The sequence below is a fragment of the Uloborus diversus genome, chromosome 3 (assembly GCF_026930045.1).
Source record: "Uloborus diversus isolate 005 chromosome 3, Udiv.v.3.1, whole genome shotgun sequence".
Classification (NCBI taxonomy): domain Eukaryota; kingdom Metazoa; phylum Arthropoda; class Arachnida; order Araneae; family Uloboridae; genus Uloborus; species Uloborus diversus.
In genome coordinates this window covers 164,327,206-164,340,145 of record NC_072733.1, presented here as the reverse complement: position 1 = coordinate 164,340,145, position 12,940 = coordinate 164,327,206, and the positions used below count along the sequence as shown (strand labels likewise).

The 12,940-nt window shown below is 34.1% G+C and overlaps 1 protein-coding gene across 1 annotated transcript in view; it reads left to right on the top strand.

The window, feature by feature from the left end:
• The window catches only part of LOC129219032 (uncharacterized), a 58,670-nt gene that overhangs the window by 29,839 nt on the left and 15,891 nt on the right, over window positions 1-12,940 (top strand). The window contains exons 4-6 of the mRNA XM_054853352.1: window positions 4,082-4,133; window positions 7,467-7,630; window positions 11,351-11,737. Of these exons, the coding sequence (XP_054709327.1) occupies window positions 4,082-4,133; window positions 7,467-7,630; window positions 11,351-11,737 (603 nt within the window). The remainder of the gene's footprint in view (window positions 1-4,081; window positions 4,134-7,466; window positions 7,631-11,350; window positions 11,738-12,940) is intronic.

Genomic DNA, 12,940 nt, shown 5'->3' with positions numbered 1-12,940 from the left:
AGTGCTGATGATCACCGTACACGTGTGTGGAGGCGCACCAGTCACTGCTCCGATCCGGCATACAGTCATTTCACAAAGTGTGACAGTGTGGGGAGCGATTTCTTAGGACATACGATCAACTCTAGTTGTTCTTCAAGGCACTTTGACAGCTCGCAGATACATGGACAGCATTTTAACGCCGATTGTTCTGCCCATGCTACCAAGTCGCCCAGATGCCATTTATCAGCAGGACAATGCTCGTCCACATACTGCGCGACTCTCTCAATATTGTCTTCAGGGATATGACGTACTCCCATGGCCTGCCAGGCCACCGGACCTTTCGCCAATAGAGTATGTCTGGGACGTGCTGGGAAGGCAACTGCAGCCATCCCGGGATACAGGGGAATTAACGACGCAGTTGCAAAGATTATGGCATGATCTTCCACAGGGGGCATAAGTGACCTAATTGATTCGATGCCACGTCGTGTTTCGGCTTGTATAGCTGCCAGAGGTGGCTTTACTACTTACTGATTTGTAACCTTTTGCATGCTGTAACTGCTTAATAAAATTATCTTTTATTCTGAATTTTTAATCATCTTCTTGTCTCCTTATAAACTACTTGCCTGCCAGGTTTCGTGAGTGTAACTCAATTTCTTCTGGGTGCATATATTTTTTTGCGACAGAGTGTATATCAGAGTAAAAGAGAAATGAAGCTAACTTAAATTACAATTCTAAAAAGACAAAACAGTTGTTTTAAGATTTGGATAGCAGCCAAAAAATTGCGCTCTTAAAACAATTATTATTAGAATTTTATTTTCTAACCCATACGTTGAATGGCAACAGAAAAGAAATAAAAATTCTCGATAACGTGTTGTTAATTGACGTTTCAATTCATAACTCCGCTAATTAAAGCAGTACAATTACGAGATTGATCTCATTGTTTTCTTTGGAGAATTTTAAATCGATCGGTACCTCGTTCGGCTCTCGAATTGCAACGATTCTCGAAAAGATTGAACTTCAGACTTACAGACAGACGCGAGCAGATTTTAATAGTATAGATTTTCTGGCAGTATATTTCCTACAATGTGAAATTTTTTAAGGGAAACGTAAGAAGTTATCTTTATCTATACTTTCTTCGTGATTTCTTCCAAAGTTATTTGTCAAATCTTTTTAAAGGAATTACAATTTATTACTATACAGCTCAAATATGGCATTAACCATATTTGACCTGAGTTTTATTTTGAATTTAAAGCAAAAAGTTTTTTTTTTCAAACTTATTTCGCCTTTGGCCAATAAAAAGATTAGATGCATAACGTAGATGTTTTAAAGCATTCTATTATATATAACAGCTTTTATATACGTATACCGTCGCGCCTGTTTAGAACTAAGTCGAAAGGATCCATTTAAAAATTTCGATTTTGCCGTAATTACGTTTTCAATATAATGAACGAATAACAGAGTAAAACGTAAACGATAATGAACATCAAGCTTTTTTTGAAAACATTAAACATTTTTAGACACTTTTGTATGCATATAGAAAAATGCATTTCAGAGCAGAAAACCTTAAGTTATTCATTTTGCATATAAGTAGAAAATTGTGATTTACGGTCAAATGTTACACTCGGTGGAGCATACAGATTTCACTTGGAATCACACACAGAAAGAGTTAATTTTTTTTTAATGCCTATATTTTTTTTTAAAATAACGTTTGAGCTTTTTTAATTTTATATTCTCTGGAGTCCTGTATATCAATGAGCTAAATGTTGGGCTGCAAAAAAAAAAAAAAAAAAAAAAAAAAAAAAACATATATTAGATATTATACCGACGGTTCAAAAAAATACTGCGTAATTTCAAAGTAAAAATCACCCCCTTTCTTCGGGAATTGCTAAGGTTCGTTATACTGTAATTTATGGATTAAATTTTTTTAAAGGAAAGCACGTGTTCAGACAGGAAAAACAGTATGTAAATACGTTATTAAAGTCGTAACAAAAACAGTGGCGAAATTAAGTAGTATAACTCCGACAAAAAATTTATTTTATTTCTTGTGAAAAATAAAAAATAAAAATTAAATTTCGTTTCTCTGTTGAAAACTGTTGCAGAATAATATATGTTCATAATCCACAGTATTTATTCGGTTATCTCTTGTCAATAAATATTTCAAATACTTTTCAGCAGAAAATTTTTCACTTTTTCAACCTTCTATGCAGCCACCGCTGATGATAAGCGAGAGGCCTCTTGATTCAGTCATCAGTTGATTTTATTTCCCCCCCTCCCTACGGGATTTGGGGGGGGGGAAATAAAATCAACTGATGACTGATATATATATAAAAAAATATATATATATTTTTTTTATGTACTTATTTATAGAATAAATATTTTGCCTAAATGAATGCTTTGTTCTATTTTCGTTGTTTCCTTTTCGCTGCATGGGACCATCCGTAAATTACGTAAAGCGCTAGAGAGAAAAAGTAATAGTTAATTTTAAGACAAAAATTGAAAAGTATTTGGTGTTAACTAAGCAATTTTTTGATTTTATTGGGAGAGAAAGTTTCAAAAGAAACTAAGTTTTAAAACTACAGATTTGTCACAAAAACATCAATAACTTGATGCTGTAAACATATTTGCGTAAAAAAATTTAAAAAAAAAAAAAAAACATAAATTTCCAAAAAATTGCTTTAGAAAAAGTGCTAAATGAATCTCTCTCTCTCTCTCATTCTTATAAATGTGAAAGGATTTTTTTTTTTAATGCTCAAATCAATTAGAAAGAAATCGGCTTTTACGTGAAAAATCAATTTAGAAAATACAAGTTCATTAAAAAATTTTAATGCGAAGCTTGAGATTAATGTCTAAATTTATTCCGAAATAGTGACATTTTTTTGCCCATTTTAGTAAAAACAGAGAAACAAAAGTAAAAGTTTTTGAGTTAAAAGAAGAATGTTGAGGCTTTTCATCAAGGACAGCTACTAATTTCTGTTGGCAGTCCTAACTCCACATCCACTTAAAATGTTCAACTAAAACTTTGTGGCTTGGTTAACCTGCGGCTCAAGATATGTTTAAGAAAAGATAATGGATATCGTTAAATGTTCATCATAACGCTTGGTAGTCCAATAACTAATGTTAAAGCGTGTTATAATTTATTTGATAACAGCACTACTACTTGCGATAGTTATTACCTTGATTAGTAATTGTAATGTCAAACGCTGATAACGTCAATTAATATGCGCATCTTAAAGGAGAGGAAATAATAATAACCATTAAGATAATTATTGTAATAGTAGTAAATGCAATCACTTTATACAACTTTCAATGAGATGAGGAATATCGTCCCGAATCTCTGTAATGACAATATAAAACTATTATAGTTGTTTTACTTGCGTCGAAATACGTATAATCCAAAAGAAAATACATTTTTATTGCTATTCTTTTGCACAGCTATGAAAATCATATATAGAAAGCATAGGCTGTTTGACCTAGATATATTTTATCATAAGTATTGTGATAGGCATCACACACACATACGTGGTATCGAGGAGAAGAATCAAATGTTCTTATTTTCTCTTTTTTACACCCACTTTCTTGTTTTAAATGATGTATTGCGATTTGTCATAAGTTTGATTATTGTTAAAAGTCAATTCTCCTCCCCTCCCCCAACCCTTCCCAATAGTGGATTTTAGGGGGGAGGGGCACAGGGGCTGGTGTCCTCCCAAAAGAAATAAAATTAATTTTACAATCCCGTTAAATGTTCTTTAATTTATTTGTAACTAGCAGAAATCAAATTCTTTAAAATCAGGAACTAGAGTCCCGTCTCTTGTGAGAGCCCGGCTTGGAATCCGAGTAGCATAATTTTTTTGTAAGTTTTAAGGGGAAGGAGACTCCGGAGAGCAAAGTGACAGAGAACCCGCCTTTTCTCTCGGCGGCCCTGTGCACATGATATTTAAATTTGGATATTACAATAGACTTTACAAATAAGCAATGAACTCTTTAAACCAATTAACTTATAGCTTTACTAGAGATTTACATTGTATCAAATCTGAACCCATATAAATTATTTGAGATTTTGAGCTTCAAAAGGTAAATTGAATTTTATCTATTTTGTTTTTAGAGCCCAGGATGCGCCTTTGCTTGCAAATCTATTGAGTCATATTCAGATTACGGTAAGTGAATTTTAATTTCCTATTTTAGAAAACTGATGTATCGTTGTAGACGTTCCATGTGCTCTAATGAATATAATAAGTACAGTTGGTTAAATATAAAAGCATGATTTAAAAGGATTGACTGTGTAGGGTACTTGAAGCTGTTCCATGGGTGTCCATAAATGGAGGAAGAGGGGGGCTCGAGACCCCCTCTAATCATTAGTACCTCATATTTTTTGAAAATTTGAACATAAATATAAAAACTTTTTACAAAAGCCAATAATGAATGACTTATTCGAAATTCTTTCACTGTAAAAAATATCAATAATTTTAAATGACACTAAATTTGCTTTCAGAATTATGGCAAAGTATTTTAGGTATCAGATTTTCACTCTCTTCTAAAGAAAACAAAAATATGAATCCCTTTGCTTGAGGTTGGAAGTATCATGTCGAAAAATTGAGAGAAAAACTTTTAGGAAGGAGAGGAATATTACTTTTACGCACTTTATAACCAGAAGATATTAAACAGAAAGTTATTTTTCATTATAAAACAGTGAAGTTTTCTTAGTCCTCCTCTAAAATTGCACATATGGATGCCCATGAGTTGTTCGAATGTGTGACTTCATCCGGATTTCTAAACTTTCGTGTATCATTAAACTGACTTGCAGTGTTTTCAACACACTCTTGACTTCTCAGAGTCAAACATCGTTTTAAGACATAAGATTAAATCTGAAGATTGAAATTTTTAGTTAATCATCAGCGGCCGATAGACACTTTTAGTTCAGTAAGCACTTTTTTTGAGTCATTAGTAGCCATTTTAGTCAGGACTCTTACTTTTTTTAGTGAAAGCAAAGAGGTACTACACTAAAAAGTATGTTGTTTAATAAAGTATTGGCATATGGGACCCAATTGCATTGTCATTCATTTGCATTTCTTTCTATATTCCCCTACTCCCAAGCAAGGGCGCCCATATGCAAAATTGTAAGGGAGACTCAGATATTTGCCCCATGGTTTAGCAGGATATTTTCCCCATGGATGCAAATTTTAGATTTATTAAAATTTGACATTTTTCATAACTTATTCATTAACGGCTGAAGAAATGTTTTTACATTTTTGCAAAAAAAAAAGTACTAAAAGCAAGAAAATTCTAAATTCTAGGGGGGGGGGCTTGAGCCCCTACTTGCCTCCCCCCATATAGGCGCCCTTGCTCCCAAGGTACGTTTGACCCCGCTGCGTTTGCACTAGCTAGTTTTTGAGGGCGTGGAGTAATTGATTTAAGATTAAACCTGAAGATTGAAATTTTTAGTTAATCACCAGCGGCCGATAGACACTTTTAGTTCAGTAAGCACTTTTTTTGAGTCATTAGTAGCCATTTTAGTCAGGACTCTTACTTTTTTTAATAAAAGCAAAGAGGTACTACAGTAAAAAATAAGTTGTGGAATAAAGTATTGGCATGAAACAAGTAATGACTTTTTTATTCGTTGGCAATATGGGATGCACTATTTCGGAACTCGTTATATATCGTTTTTATGTCACAAACTAAGTGTGAGAAAATAGATATGGATGAAGTAAGTCACTCCGTTAAAACTTAGTTGTGGCCAGTTGGGTTTATTTAGTCTTCAAAGTAAGACATTTAGTCGCCAGGCGGCAAGTCGCAAGTTAGTGTGCTAAAAGTTTCACTGAGTGCTACATACAGCGATAGCGACAAAGATTGAATGAATGAGTTTTTAATCTTGAATTATTCTGTGATAGCAATGGTAAGTATACTGCGCGAGCGTTGAAATGCTGTGAGGGAGATTTCGTTGCCATCCTTTTTTGCCAATATGAAAGAAGTCAACAAGACCAGTGGCACGAGGCTCTTCAAACGTTGGCCAGGGTGTGGATGTAATTGATCAGAACATTTCTTACAATTCCCTAGTGGTTTGAATCCCACTTTAAGCAATAAGTTCCCCTAAAATGCATAGGGCCACTTACTTAGAGTTCCTTTCGATGAAGTAATCACTAATGAACTAAAATGTATGTCACTCTTAATCAAGATTCTGTTAAAGAAGGGGATGCTACAAGTGCTAAAATAAAAATAATTCCGTGTTACCAAAAGCAAAGTAAAAAAAGACTTTGTTTAAATATCTTTCTCCATTTGGCTATTTCAACAGAATTTTTGCGACAAAGTATATCGAGAACTCAATAATTATTTTTGCGAAAAGTTAATTTAGTTCTTCAAACTCTCGATAGTTTTATAAGTGGTAAGCTAAACAGTGAACAAAGGATTGAATAATTAAGAACAAGAAAAGAAAAGGGAAAAGAAAAGAAAAAAGAGGGAGAAAAAAAGATTAAAATACGCATAGCACAGTATAAGTATGACGGAACAAATGTGATTCTTTACTTCAAAAGTACTATAATAAGTTTCATTTGAAATTTTATATGAAAATTATCATTATTTTCCTTGTCAAAGTAATGGAAAGTATTTTGTAATGCTTTTGTTCGAAAACAAGTCATAGGCGGCTTCTACGGAGGGGGGGATTGCCCCCTCACTTCCTAATGCAAAGGGGCTTTGCCCACTCACTTTTTAGAGTTAAAAATTAATTATCGACTGAAAAGTGATTATTTTACGATGTGGATTGATTTATTTCACGAAAATAAAAACGACAAATTACAAATAAATGCTTTTATCATATTACTTTATAAGAATAGAACTTTGAATTGGAATGGGAAAAATCGGATCGGTTGTCATCCGTCCTAATTTTTGAGGCCACGTTTCTTATTTTTACAAGTTTTTTAATCAGCTAAAGTTAAAATTCAATAATTTAGCCCAACTTTCCAAAAAAAAAAAAAAATCAGCTTCAGGATCGCCGTCCCCTTACCATCCCTTACTTCTTTAGTCTCCCCCCCCCCCCCCTCCCATTTTTTTGTTGCACCAGCCGTCTATGAAACAAGTCATCTCCAATTTTAATTATTTTTTAAATCAAACAGGAAATATCACATTCCCACAGAAGTGATGAAATCGTAGGTAAACAGCCAGCCATATTGTGCGGGGGAAAAAAAAGCTAAATATGTCACATCACATGGATATTAAAAAATTTAGTTTTTTGTCTCTCCTGTAAAATTAGTTTTGATGGGGAGATGACAGGTTTTTGAACTCATCGATTCATATATATATATATATATATATATATATATGTGTGTGTGTGTGTGTGTGTGCGTTATACATATTACTTATTTATTTGTTTATTGATTTGTTTATTTACTTATTTACTTCTTTTTACAAGGATAATTAAAAGTTTTAAAAACAATTCACTACTAATTACAACAAAATAAGTTCAAATTAAGATTAACCACAACATTTTAATTTTATAGGAAAATCCAATCCTTCAGTTGTGAATCTGAAAAGTGTATATGACCCTGAGCGCAACTATGTAAACATTGAATGGATCACTGAACAAGATATACAGAGCGAAGGAGCAATTTTGTATGTTTTGCTTCTTAAAGATTCAAATCAATTTTGGCGTGTTATATCTCAGGTAAACATGAAGGTTTTTATCGCAAAAAAAGTAAAGATTGAAAAAAAAAAAAAAAAAAAGCTGCTTGTCAAAATATTTGACACTTTAATCACTTCGTTTAAGACAGATTTTCAGCTCGGAAAACTTCAGAATAACTAAGAGCTAAATTATAGTACTAGCTGCGGGTCATTCCTACGGAAATAATACCAACAGGGGCACTCCGATAAGAAGTCACTCTGACCTCCCAAAAGTTTCTTTTTTCGTTAAATTAGGAGACCATATTGCATCTCAGTAAGGTTTTTTCTCTTATTATTTCAAAATTAGTATATATATATACATATATATATATATATATATATATATATATATATATATATATATATATATATATATATATATATATATATATATATATATATATATATATATATATATATATATATATATATATATATATATATATATATATATATATTGATTCCTAATGTTCTTTCTCATTAGATGACATTGTATATATTTGTGTGCGTGCTCGTATTTTATCATTCTGTAAAATTTGGGATTTCATTTGATAAACTGTAACATTACCACCTCCCGAGAATTATAACTCTGGGTGCCCCTGATTACAAAATATGCACGACTTTTTAATTTTTTTTAAAAATCAATTTTAATAATTTTCACAATTTTCACCTACTAATAAGATTTGTTTTCATTGATTCCCCATTAATTTTTGTACGAGGCAGTGAGAAGCAAAGGCATGTAAGTGGACATTTTCAAGTTTCGAGCAAATTGCGTTTAAAGATTAGGCCTTAGTTAGGCTTTCATTGAAAAGTTTTTCTAAACCATGCTGTACAGCAGCACTTACCAGGGTTACCTGTGCTATCTCTTACCCCAAGGCAGAGGAGAAGTTCACCTACCATTTGTACTGGTTATCCCGAAATTTTTAATTTTGCCACTTACATCCCTTTGCTTCTCACTGCTTCATATGTAATTTATGAAGGATTATTAAATATTTTGACCCCTTCGTGTGGGGAAACATAGTGAACAAATAAGAATTTTAAAAAATCGTTCTAATCACAAAGAAAAAATAGTTATGCCGTCAAGGTCAGAGATAAGGAAGATCAAGAAGGGCCATCGCAAGGAATAATTTCTGTAAAAAGAATTCAGTTATGCCTGTAAATGAGTGAAGAGTGATGTACTTATCTTTCATTTTACAAAGCAAAAACAAAAATTCAATGACTTAGGGTAGGGCGGGGCTAGTTGAGCAATTTTTCACTTGAACGGATATTGCTCCGCAACAATAAATCTCAATCGATTGTTATGCAACCTATTGGATTAGCAATGTATCCCTTTTCAAAAGTGTCCATAGAAATTTGTTGCTAATAGCACACGTTGAAGAACTACAGCTGTCGGAATGCAAAAAGTCAAATTTGCTCAACGTACCCCATAGATGGGGCAAGTTGAGCAAGGGTATGGGACACGTTGAGCACTTATAATGTCTAGCCAAACCATAGGATAAATGATAACCAGAGATGAAATAAAATTTCTGTTTGACAATCAACTCTTTATTTGTAGTCTTTAAGTGATAAATTAACAAAACTTAAAAGTTTTTTTTTTTTTTTTTTTTTTGAATTAGTAACTGAAATGGTTCTGGTCGATGGATAGTTCCGGATTTCGTTTTAAAAACTTTGTATTCCAATCTTTTCCGGCTATCTTATTTGGAGTCCAGGCGGATGGAATTTTAATGTTAAATTTAACAGCACACTCGTAGGCAAGACGACGAACGTCTTTTGGAGAATATCCATAATAGATTGATATCATTTGCAGCAAGTATTTTTTTTTATAGAGTCCTCTTGTTGGGAAGAAAAAACTTGCCTCGATTTTGCATAACCCATAGATGAATCACCATCTTTTAATTTCTTCAAAAATCTTGTCAAAGTGACCCGTTTGATATCGAATTATTTTGCGGCGGCATTCACACTTTTTCCCTCACCATTGACAGCCTTTGCAGCATTATTCAAGTCGTTCGTAGTGTTAGAAAATCGTGTAGTTTTTTTCTTTTTTTAATAAGTCCGTATCCTAACAAAAGCAAAAAATATATTGCTACTTTTGTTTTAAGTCGCGGGGGTCATTTGAGCAATACTTGCTCAACTAACCCCAAGCCAAAATGTTAAAATAAAAGTCAGATTACGAAAAAACGATACGAATTGTACCCAGAATCACCATACATATCAAAAGTACAGAAAATTTATGAAAGAAAAAAACTTGCCTGACAGAAAACAGATAAATTAGGACTAATACAGACGAAAACTTGCGGCAAATGAGTTTTTCACTTTTTTGCCACAAAATAAATAATGTGCACGCATACTTCACTTATTTGTCGAGCTGCAATTGAAGATTGCGCGATGAGTTCCCCTCCCATAACCCTTTCTTTCCGCCATTTGATGTCTAACAAAAGGTGAATAGCTTTCGAGATATATTGATCGCTCAACGCGCCCTTATGCTCAACTAGACCCGCCCTACCCTAATTATAGTCCAGTCCAGACAATGGACTAAAATTAAATATACCCTTCACAGGAGCAAAATTGCAACAAAAACTTCTTCAATTATTTTATATCAACAGTCGTTAATGAACAACATGTCTAAAATCCAACAAATTCAAACATACTGCCGCAAAATGTTTGAATACCATTTTCACAAGTTATAGTAAGTTGTTTACTCAATAATTGTAAAAACAAACTGGAAAATACTAACATAGATAAGCTTGCCAGCGACCGGGATTAGCTAGGACAATCCTGTGATTTTAATGTTGTTCTGAATTGTAATGCTTAAAGTTGCAAAAATGCCAGAGATTTTCATAATTCTTGGTCTGATCAGTATTTTGCTCTTAAATTTTAGACATATATTAACCATTGTGTTTGTAATTTTTTCTTATAGCCTTACATTGCTTGAAACAAGCGTTGATTGAATTAGCAAACTATCCTTTCACTAATCAGTGAAGACTGAACATTGGATTTTACTGAATTTTTTTGAGGACTTGTTGCTCCTTAGATTCTTTTTTAAGCTTAGTTATTTGGCATTGTGTCGTGTGTTTGTTGCTCTTGTGTGGTCAGAGCAGCGCTAATATTTCTGACGCCCTTAAGCAGCATTTATAGGCAGAACCCGCACCCCCCCCCTTCTCCCAAATGAATTTTAAGAGTTCGTTACTTCTGGCTTTCATGTTGACCGATTTTGTCTGATTTTAGATAGCTTGACGGGATATTATTAGCTTACCAATGAATTGGGACAATATTGCCCACGTTCAAACAAATTTATTAGCTAATTTGAAGGTCTGGGAGCAATAACATGGTAACCCACACTTCATGCAAAATCAAAAGGTAGAAACGTTGTTAAAAACAGTACTGTTGGGTTACCACCTTTTGATATTGCATGAAGTCCTGGGTTACCATGTTATTGCTTCCACCATTCAAATTTGCGGTGATCCCAAAAAGTGGTAACCCAGCAGTACTGTTTTTAACAACGTTTCTACCTTTTGATTTTGCATGAAGTGTGGGTTACTATGTTATTGCTCCCAGCCCTTCATTTAATGTTTTACGTTCTATTTCAATCTTTTGTTGAAGGAAACTTAAAATATTAACATTTTTTTTCATGGTTTTTAATTTTAGAAAGTAAACATAGATTCTAAAACAAATGCTTATTCTTTTGATTTCTCAATCACAAAATTTATAAAACTTTTTTCTCCAGACAACATCTCACATTTTGAAAGTCAGAAAGGCTTACCTTGACCAAGACACCATTATTCGTTTGCTTGGTGTGAATTCAACAGAAGTAGTCTCCGACACTGCAGTCTCCTTCTTGGATAGTTTGTTGCTGGCACCTATGGCTCCTGCTGCATATATGCAAAGCAGCAACACCACATGGAAGCCACACATGCAATCTATTGAGCTCTTTGACTCATTCAATAAACTTCTCCAAGCAACCATTAGCTGGCCAAAAATGAATGGTTTTGAACCTCTGAAATACGAAGTTTTGTGGAACGTTATTGACTCGTTGGACATTACCGGTCATTTATACATAACAACTAACACGGCTGTTATTACGCTTTGGCAAGACTCTATTTATTCAATTCAGGTAAGACTTTCTTGTTTGTATGTTCAATATGTAGTTTGTTTTCGATGCTTCATAGATTAAAACCAATATTTTTGCTTAATGCAATCCACCATTCTTATTGCAGACAGTGTTTAAGATCCGAAAATTTTAAGTTCCTAAATATTTTGCTAAAAACACAGGAAAATTCCTTCCTTTCCGGAAAACAGTTCCGTGGTGCCCTCAAAGAGCGATGGCGCACCCCTGAAAATGCTACGGAATACCCCCCAAAAACAGAGGTCATGACTCTCCCTGAAATTTCAATGTCGCAATCTGCGCCATGCCCTCCTCTCTTGTGGGCACTCTTCAAGTGCATTTTCAAGGAAAAGAAATGTGCTAATACATTTGAAGGATTGTATCACTTACAAACAGGGTGCATACAGGGCAGCGGAGTCGGAGCTGGACTGATTTTGGGGTAAAGGATTCGGAGTCAGGAGCAGGGGCGTGCACAGAAATTCTGGGGCCCGTCACAAATGACTTTTACGGGGCAACCTCCATATTGTTTACCCAAAATTCCTGCATATATTTCACCCCTTATTAAAAAAAATATCGGACCCCTTTCAGGCTCAGGCCTGGGCCAATATATGTCCGTTCTCACTCCCCCTCCGTGCACACTCCTGGTCGGGAGTCGAAGGTTTAAAGTCCCAAGGGTCAGAGTCGGCTATTTCTCCCCAAAGTCGGCAACTCTGCCAGTGCTGCAGAGTCGGAGTCCAGAGGTTCTAAAATTTCTGCAGTCGGGGTCGGTCATTTTCCGTCCAACTCCGCAGTCCTGCTGAATTTCGTGATGAAAATTCAAAGTCATTAAATAAAGTTATTTGATACATGACGTGGATAAATCTACAGGAAAAAGGCACATATTTGCAATGAAGTCGGCAAATTACTTTGGATTGGTTCAATTTTAAAGTCTGCACAGAGAAAAGCATTTTACCATTTTTAAATGATAGTGTAGTCAGCGTAATATGAAAGTGTAATATGATAGTGTAGTATAAAAAATAGGATGAAACAATTACAGCAGAAATTTCCTAAACATGCCAACTTTCTTTCAAAATGTATCAACTGCTATAAATACTTTCGTTTTCCGACTTGCGGTTAGTCGAGCTATCTTTGCAAAAATTGCCACATTTGAAATTTTCACTGTGCTTGAGGGCATACCATATATTACGGATGTATGGTATGCCCTTTTCTCGT